Genomic DNA, 9948 nt, shown 5'->3' on the forward strand with positions numbered 1-9948 from the left:
ATAATTTTTACAAGTATCATTCCAGATTGAAACTGATTTATAGCAGAGTGAAATTAGCAGGTATCTGCACATACCATCCTTACTCAAAGGGATAAACACATCCAGCTATGCACAGTCACAGTGCTCTAATTTATCAACATTTATTCTTTAAAGAAATCTAGGTGGATTCCCACTAACACAGTAGAAACAATTTAATTACATCTCAAGACAGAATTCCAGAAAAAATTTTACAAAGCATTAAGAAGTTGACATAATTCCAAGTGTCTGTTCCCAGCTCCATACCCCAAGTATCTGCTACTATTAGATCTCAGCTATCCTACCCTAAGGCTTCACCAAAAAAATCTTGTCATTTCAGCCCAGGTAAGTGTTCACATGAACTTTATTCTCTTAATAACTTTCATTCTAAAAGGCTCAGTTTTTTTTCTTTTTGGTAACTTCTACATTAACATTTCTATTGGCATCACTCAAGTTAAATAAGTCATCCTTAAATGCAATGTTCAAAGAACAGCTTTAGGTATGCCAGGCTACATCTGAACAGCACAACTGTAAAACATGAAGGACTCTGCCCATGCTGGAAGCCCTGGAATGTGATAACAAAGACAGCAACTGGATTACAGTAATAAACACTAGCTGTGCATATTGTACCATGCACACTACAATGAATGGCTAATTTATTTTAATACTAACAGTACTGTACTGCAGGTATTAAAGAAATCAGTAGTCTAACTGAGCTTGAAGCTCTACAGTGAATTAAGGAGTATGACCCACTGCATTATTTTGCTGCTCAACACATTTATCAAAGCAGTGTTGATCTTGGACACCATAATTTCATCACAGCACTGAGGTGCTCCAGCCAGAAGTTGAAGGAGCAGAGTTACTGAAGGCCTAAATTATTCTCTACCACATAATGCAGGTGGTGCCCATATTTTTTTCAGGAAAATCTTCACTTGTGTATAAAATAACGAATTCAAGAACTTGAGGATCACCAGACCTCTCAGGGAAGCTGAACACCCCACAAGAGAATGTGCTGTGGGGATGGCCAAGGATGCCACAGGTAGAGATCTGCTACTCTGATGACTGACAGCAGGAGACAAGGGGTAACACTTGGCAGTGACGTTTGCCCAGAGATTAGACAAAATATTCAGCAATGTAATACATACAGCTCATTTTTATAATAGAAATGCAACAAAAAAGGGGGAACACACCAGCCAGTCTCAAAAGCTACATATGAATCCACCCATGCAGCCACCAGTAAATACAGCCTCATGCAGGAGGTGTTCAAGTTCTAATTCTCATTCCAAAACCCTGAATGCTCTTGGATTGAGAAGCTTTGTTTTAAAATCAGCATTTATGTGTATTTGTCAAAGCAAAGAAAACAACAAATATATATTGCCCAAAGGATCATTTAATGCAGTGCAGTAACATTTTCCTTAAAGAACCTGCAACAAGTACCACCTGGAAACCTGAAGGCCCAAAACCTTAAGGCAGTATCATTTAGGTTTTTAGAATGCAAAATTCCATGATGCACTGACAGCTGCTAGATTATGCATATTGCCTAAGTCATCACTGATTTTAAATGAATCTGATTTTAAAAAACCTTTTCTCACTGTGTCACAATGACAGGATATTGACAGCATCATTTTGACATTCCTTTGCTTTTTAGGACATGTTTCTACCGTCTATACTCATCATCTGTTTATTTTTGGCTTCATTTTTCTAAATACTGAAGCTGCCCTATCAGTTTCACAGGCTTATAAATGTTATACATCAAAAATTAGTTTCACTTATTAAGGCAGGAAACGGCTGTAAGAACTCTGGGATCTGTGCCTCAAAGCAAAAGCTTTATCAGCAGGTTCCAGTCACTGCTTCTTGCAAAAGAAAATGGTGCCGATTAAAACCCCATACACCTGATTTCAAAAAGAACACCTACCCACTGAACATTTCTCACATGGCTGCAAGGGGGGCTGCACCCCAAACACCACACAGCTGTTTCTCACACACTCTCTGTCCCCAGCCCTGTGACACTGCTCAAGAAAAATGAAAACTATACATAAAGAGATGAAGTTGAGATAAAAGAACAATAAATCATCCACTTATTACTCCAGACTTCAGAAGTGGTGTACTTCAATACAGCCACAGTGCAGTTCCATGCCTGACTTGCTCACAGAGCTGTGCTGCATTTGGAAGTTACAGGGATACAAATAGCCACATAATTTAAAATTAACTCACTTCTTAGAGGCATTGTATATTAAAATCGACATTTCTGTAAACTGCTAAGAGAAGAAAAGTAGCAATTGAATGAATACAACATCAAAGCAATATTTTATTAAGTGTACTTGTGTACAAAACAATGACCGTTCAATCAGCCTCTTCCATAATCAAATCCTCTTTTTATAGCTCTTCACTGAAACAGTTACTGTTAGAAGAATTTCCTTAGGAAAAAAAAAAAAAGTATTTTAAAAGATCCATTAAAAAGAAAAGCTTCTGAAAATCACAAAGAAAAATGAACCTTGCAGTGAGCAATGGAGCACATCTCTACAAGAGCAGAGAACCCCAGTGAATTCACATGGATTCTGCCTCGACAAAACTCCTCATGAGAGATCAAGCCAGTCATTTGAGTTTCCCTTCTTTCAACATATTATTTGTTCAGATAAACCCACTTAACCAAAACCAAGTCAAGGCTGTGAATACTAATAATGTTTCAAGCATTTTGTTTTCAGAATTACAACATGCTAATATTTGAAAGTCAACAATTTGGAGCTAATGTTCCACAAATAATAATACACTGCTGGAGCACCTGGGATATGCTAGATGTTGTATAATCCCATGGCTACCAAAATCAGATAACAGTTTATCATAAATATTACAAAACCTTAAAACTTCTTACATTAATTTGTTTTTATAGTCAAACAATTTGCACTAGAACCTCAGTATGTTTTATTGATTATAATACTCCAACCACTTTAGAGGAGATGGGATAATGACATTTGTGAAGGAGAACAGCAAGTGTTTTTCGTGTTGAACACATGAAAGGTAATAAAACAGTCAGAAGCTGGTCAGACTTAAAGAGAACATCAGGGCACATTCCTACCACTGTCAATAGCTGTTATCTTTGCAGACTGAAGTTTTCTGATCACTGGTGACAAGGCAGATAAGAGTCCAGTCATTAGAAACTGCCCTGAGTGACTAAATGGAGGAGTTTAATGATTTTGTAAGAACACTCACTGAGGAACAGTTACTCTTACCTAACCTCAGAGAACCATAAGAACTGCATTTCCCACTTCAAAAGCTGTCTGTTTTTAAAGTCATCACAATATTGTAAACATTGCCTGAAACAGATTTAAATCTGCAAGTTTACATTAAAGCTTAGTTTAAAACACTGTATTTAAGAAACATTTAAAATATTTGTATGAGAATAAGAATGAGCTAAAATTTGTCTTTGCTTTCCTAATCCTTTTCTAATACCTTTCAATTTTGCAAGCATATACAATGGACAGAAAATTGCCATTACCTCTGTGAGGATGGAAGAATATTCAAGATAAAGGAATGAAAGCAAAACATTACATAGTTATTTTTTTTTAGTATAAATCTAGAAGATTTGTAGTTTAAATCATACTACTCAGATGACTTTAAAAAGATCACTTTTCCACTCCCTGAAATGGTATTTTTTTTTCTTACCTGGCTTCAAAACTGTTAAAACTATTTTATTAACCTAATTTTTTCCTCTGCATTTCCCCCCCTATGCACAACTAGCAGTGGGGAAAACAGCCTTTGTGGACTTCAGCTATTTTTACTTCAGCTGCTACCACCTACTCTATGTGCACAAATGGAACAATTTCTTAAATGAAGTTACCAGAGCTATCTGATAGATTCCTCACCAGTTTTAAGTATTCACTAAGACCTCTACATGCAGATTTTTTCTCTCCCACTTTTGTGGCAAAGAGAGCACAGCTTTCATGGAATTGTTCAACTACACCAACTATCAAGACAACATCTTGAAAAAATTGTGTTACTTTGCACTTGGTTTTAGGTATGTATTTATACACTGAACAATTATGACAAAGAGAAAAAATATCCATCACAATTCTAAGGCTACAGCAGCAGTATAGAGAGACAACCATCTACTCCCATTCTTCTTCAGAATTCTTCCAGCCATCAACTCCTGACCACATAAACACACAGAATAACAAGTATTGGGGTTCACATGCCCTTATTTGCTCTAGGCTTGCTAAATCTCTACCTGTCTTCAGGCTTCCCATGATTATGGGAGAGGTAATGCAACAAAAAATTATGAGGCACAGGGAACTGAGAGGAAGGGAACATCCTACTCCTGTCCTCCTGGCTTGTAACACAGAGAAAAAACAAAAGCTCAACACAGATGACCAGATACCAACTCCTCTGAGTTGTGGAGTGAGCAGCAAGGCTCTAAAGCAAGTACTTGACACAGTTCATGGATGTATTTTCAATTCTTAAACACAGCTACAGCTGTCCAAGCATTGCCAGATCAGCAGCAAAGTCCTGAAATCACTGACTGACTCTGCTCAGGAAACAGGAAAGAGGTTGTACAAACAACCTTCAATGCTGTTCTACTCTGGACTTTCAGTCCAGATGTGCAAAACTGCATGACCCCTCAGAGTTTCTGTTAACAGCCCACTTACCTCACGAATGGCCAATCTGTCACTCAGCTCCTCAGCCTTGGCAATGTCACCTTCAGCCACACACTTCTCTATGCTCAGTTCAAGGCCAGACTAGGGAAAAAAAAGGTAAATGCCTTTAGAACAAAAAGAACATATTTAAAGGGAGCACATCCTTTCTAAAAATATTTCTTTCATAAAATTCTTTAAGACACTGCATAAACCTGTAATTTCTGGGTACCACAAATCACTCTGTCTGTGTATTGTAATGGACAGTATAATTAAGAATTCACTGAGAGGCTGCCTGAGCACAAATCATTGCATTAGTTCCACCTTATGTGCAGCATAATACTATAGGTTAAAAAAATTACACGGGCTAGTTTATGCCTGTCACAATAAAATTTCATCTGAAGATCTGGCTTATCTCTTCCATCCCTGGAGCTTTCTAAACAAAATGTGAAATATATGTGTCAGGTAACATGAAGAATGGCAATTACCACTGTATCGTTACAGTTCTAAGATCTTATCTTTACCCCAAAACCAGAGTTCTGGCACAAAGCCACTCCACTGTGCTAATAAATTAAAAATTCTAGCAGCCCTATGGAAAACAATGAAAAAGCTTCAGGATTTAAGGGTTGTTTTCTTATTTTCAGAGGTAAACTTAACTTGTTTAATGGCAACACTTATGAAAAATGTAACAATAAAAAGTAACTATCTCCTGGAAATTATAGTTGTAAATTTCTGATGGAGTACAAAAGGATGGCACTGACTTCAGAATGTCACAAAAAGCCTCACTCTCATAACAAAAGATAATTTACAGCCTCACTGATTTTAAATATTAGTGAACTAAAGGAAACACATTTGACAGTTCCATAACATAGACTTTTCAAGAGATAAAAAGGAAAAAGCTAATGGAATTCTTGAGAAACAGTGATCTGCAAACACGGCACTTGAGTTATTTCAGGTGGTAGATGAAAAAAACATCACCATTGGAAGTTGCAGTGATGGCAAATTCTGTCAAGATGCCTTTTCTGAAAATAGCAAGACATATCTTCCACTAGTGATAATATCCCTGAAATTACAATGAAACATCTGCACTTCAACACTTTGGGCCTCATTCCAAATCTATCCTGACCACTTCAATGACAACTAAATAGCCACTAAAAGTAAGAAGCAAACAAATCTTCATGACCTGCATGCAGAAATGTACTTTAAGAAAATGAAAAATACAAAAATTATCATAAAGAAAGCTAACTGAACATTTCACGTAATAGAACTTACAGAGAACTTCATAAGAAATATTATAGAGCCAACAGCACTACCAGAAACTCCCAATGTAGTGAGATTCTTAACTTATCCATTGTGTGTGCCAATTATTTCAGATATGACTAGTTACACAGTAATATTTATGAACAGAATGTGTTATGAATCCAGTCAAAATGTATGCTAGGATTGCACCTTTAATTCTTGTAGCCACTGGTGCCAACTGAAGAATTTATGTGACACATTTTGAAGTTAAAAAACAATGAAGCAAAACAAAAGTCAAGCGATGCATATGAAGTGTTCTGTCTCTCACAACAGGAAAACAGGGAAAATAAAACCAGACAGGAAACAAGCTTGGATACTGTCTTTAAAGAAAGCACAGCAACCATTCAAGGACATTTATTTAAAAAGCTCACAAAATCATCCTTCCTCAGAGCGACTGTGTCCTTTACCCTCAAACAGCCTCAGTTTCAGTCCTATCTGAGTTAAGGACAAGCTCCTTTACTGCCAAACACAAGCTGATACTGCCTTTGTATTAACAGTCACCTTTTGTGGAGCCCTGCTGTCCACAGGTGATTCAAATCTATCATTGATTCCAAAGTATTGTGTAAGTTCTTTCCATTTGTCTTCATTTTCCAACTGCTGACTACTAAAAACAAACAAACAAACAAACAAGTCATTACTATAACCACTTCCCTTTCCACAACTCGTAATATCCTTTTCAAAGCTAAAATAAACTCTTCCATTTGGAAGACATGGTCTTTTCACCCATTTATTTTTTTTTTTAAAAAGTGAAATTAATTACTGCTCCCCTTTTGTCTAAGTGTAATTTCACAATCTTGAAAGCAAGCTGATAGAATCATAGAACCATTTAGGTTGAAAAAGTTCTTTAAGATTGAGTCTAACCATAAATCTAACACTGCCAAGGAGGAAAAAGAAGGGAAGGAGCAGGCTGAACAGGGGCTTGTATGAAGGAAGTGGGAAGAACATTAAGTCTATTAAAAGTTACATTAAATGATACATTTGTGTTGATTTTTAAAATCAAGCAATAACATTCCATCAATCAATCACCAGTACAAATCCAGCACAACAGAGACATTGAGCAAATTTGAAAGATAATTTACACAATGCTCAAAGCTAGGCTTTGGCTATGAATGTGGTCAGGCTTATTCTAAGTTTTGCCTCCTACTAACAGACCTCAGGTAATCCCATTGACCTGGTTATACCTCTTAGCCACTTCATCGGTCTTTCTCTGTTTTGCTAAGGGGAAAAAAAAAAGAAAAAAAAATCCAACATTACACAGTGATACCCCACAGCATCCAATGAAGTTAACAGAGCTCTAATTGGTCACATTTCCTTTGAAAGATCAACACATTGGGTTTTTTTACCCAATGATCATGTGGATTTAAACCACTCAGCTGTAAGAAACTCCTGCAATATCTGTGAAGCTTTAACCAGAATGTGCAAAAGTAAGTCTTGTAGAACTACTGAAATACACTTAACCATTATAAATCAGTACTAATTCAGTAAGTTCTGTCTCCCTTTTAAGAAGAGGACAAATATATTACTTGCATTCTACGTAGCAATCTATCTACAACCTCGCTACAACCTTGCAAATAATGCATACAAGCAGAAAAATAAAATTCTAGATAACAGCTAGAATACAATGCTTCATTAAAAAAAAAAACACAAGAAAGAAAACCTCAAAACACCCACAAAACAGCATGTATTGATACTAATTTAATTGGAAAAAAATAAACTCTGTTAATTATTAAAAAACCACCTTTTCGGCGGCGCTTTCTTTTCCGGCATCTGTTTTCCTCTTTCACTTGCATTTTCATTTCCCGGTGTTTCTTCTGAAGCTCCACAAATTTCTACAAGATTATGAAAAACCAAGTCAGTACTTGTAATTTTCCCCCCATTTTTAAGAAATGACATAGAGAAATGCATCATTACCCACCGTGCCTTGTGTTATCTATTACATCCCAATCTATAAATTGAGACCACAGGACTCTGGCGGTGTTAAACTGGAAATGGTGCTAATCTTTCCTGACCTTTCTCTGACTTTGTGCCCTCCCTGCATCCCAGGACTGTTCAGATCAGACAGTCCTCTCATGGGATGTGACACAGAACACACTTTTGCTTGTTGTGCACTCCTGAGCTATACCATGTATTTTTATTGCCTAGTTGGTAGTTTGTAATCCACAAATTAATGACAGCACAGAAGGCTACCCACAAGACTGAGGGGTGAAAGAAGGCAATTATTTTTTGCCAGTTCTTATTTTGAATCCAAAGCCTAAAACACATTGTTTTATTAAGGGTTTTTTGGTTTTCCCAGTCTTTACATGCAACTGCAAAATCAGGAGGTTTTAAGGAACCCTTGAGTCTGAATGCATCCAGTAAATCCTACAGCAAGCAGCAGGGCACACCTCCCCTTCCCAGGTATGAAACACTGAAATCCTTACCAATGCAGAAAGCACCTACCAAGCAGCTCAGAGCCCATTAGCCACTGAAAACACAAGTTTTATGCACCTGTATAGTTATGACAACTCCTTGCTGTGCTCTCAATCACCAGCAAACTACCACCTAATAATTTCCTTCCTAAATTCCTGTTCACCTCGCTTTAAACAATCTAAGGTATGTACACTCAGATTGAGTTTCTCAGAATAGGCTCATATCATAATACTCATAATTCAATTTCAGATTTGTATATTGACTATAATTACTATAATTACTTTAATTTAAAAATCAACCATTTGAGTAGACTGCATTATGCTCATTTGGAGACCTGCAATGATACATACATTCCAAATATTTACAGAAACTCCAGGAGGGCATGTTTGAAATTCACCTTCTTCATCTGTTACTGGTACAAGAGGTTCACTGCTGGCATTACTTTCCTCTCCAGTCCCCTGAACTCTTTCAGTATCTTCTTTTGCCTCTTGCTTTGAACAGGAATCAGGTGATTCGTCCTCATCATCAGAACTCAGATCAACATCGCTTTCATTCAGTCCTGGAGGTAACAGCCCACTCCACATCTTCCAGCTTATATAAAGTCCAAACTATTTTAAGTCACTGCAAAGACACCACGTTACCCATTCCAACACAAAAACAACCTGCAGAAGAGAGAAACAGACACAGCAAAACACGTAATCAGAAATATTTTTGCTTTTTCTACATAAATATCATTCCATGTTTTAGACAAGCACATTATAAAGGCCCAAATACTTACTATTTCAGAAAGAAGAAGACAACTTGATTACAGAGGCTGAGACCACTTTTTCCCCCCACTTCTTGTCCATTAAAGTTGTGCCCCTATGCGTTTGCTTACAGCTCCTTTCAGTTTAGGATCGAAACTGCAGCAAATGCCTCCCGTGCCTCCACAGGGGCAACTTCCCGGGACGCCACAGCCGCCTCCCCTTCCCGGGCCCCGGCACGGAAGAGCCGGTGCGGTGAGGCGACAGGCCGGGGAAGGGAGGGGAGCCGAAGAGAAACGCAGCTCAAGGCCGGCCTAGGAGAAGGCAGCGGGCTCTCACCGTGCCCCGGTGCCCGCGGAGCCCCCTCAGCGCCGCCGCCCGCGGCCGTGTTTACCTGGCCGCCATCTTGGCACCGCCGGAACACCCCGCGCGCGGATTGGGCGGGGTGGCGCAGCCAATCAGCGGGCGCGCCGGTCGCCATGGCAGCGGGGCGGGGCGGCTCGGCTGTCCCGGGGCGGGGCGGGGCGGCCATGGCGGGCGGCTCTGTGAGGGGAGCGCTGTGAGGGGGGCGCGGTGGGGCTTGGGCACAGCTGGTGCTGGCGACTTGTTTGGAATCTCAGAATCGTTTAGGTTGGAAAAGGCCTCCCAGATCAGCGAGTCCAACTTACTACCCAACGCCACTGTGTCCACCAGACCATGACACCGGGTGCTACATGCAGTCTTTGCTGGCGTCACCTCCAGGGCTGGTGGCTCCATCGCCTCACTGGGCAGCCCATTCCAATGTTGTCACCCTTTCAGTGAAAAAATTGCTCCTAATGTCCAAGTTAAATCTCGATTGATGCAACAGAAGGCCA

The 9948-nt window shown here is 39.0% G+C and overlaps 1 protein-coding gene across 4 annotated transcripts in view; it reads right to left on the reverse strand.

Annotated features, from left to right (window-relative positions):
- FAM204A (family with sequence similarity 204 member A) overlaps positions 1-9544 on the reverse strand; it is a 16447-nt gene extending 6903 nt beyond the window's left edge. Inside the window, exons 1-6 of one of the 4 annotated variants that reach the window (XM_066554528.1) lie at positions 9489-9544; positions 8702-9013; positions 7681-7771; positions 7124-7157; positions 6444-6546; positions 4659-4748 (exon numbers count right to left, since the gene is read on the reverse strand). In XM_066554528.1, coding sequence (XP_066410625.1) covers positions 4659-4748; positions 6444-6546; positions 7124-7157; positions 7681-7771; positions 8702-8935 — 552 coding nt within the window. In that variant the 5' untranslated portion in view covers positions 8936-9013; positions 9489-9544. The other 3 variants (XM_066554529.1, XM_066554527.1, XM_066554530.1) reach the window with 3 other exon arrangements.
- Between the last annotated feature and the right edge of the window lie 404 nt (positions 9545-9948).

This window comes from Molothrus aeneus, chromosome 8, assembly GCF_037042795.1.
Source record: "Molothrus aeneus isolate 106 chromosome 8, BPBGC_Maene_1.0, whole genome shotgun sequence".
NCBI lineage: Eukaryota > Metazoa > Chordata > Aves > Passeriformes > Icteridae > Molothrus > Molothrus aeneus.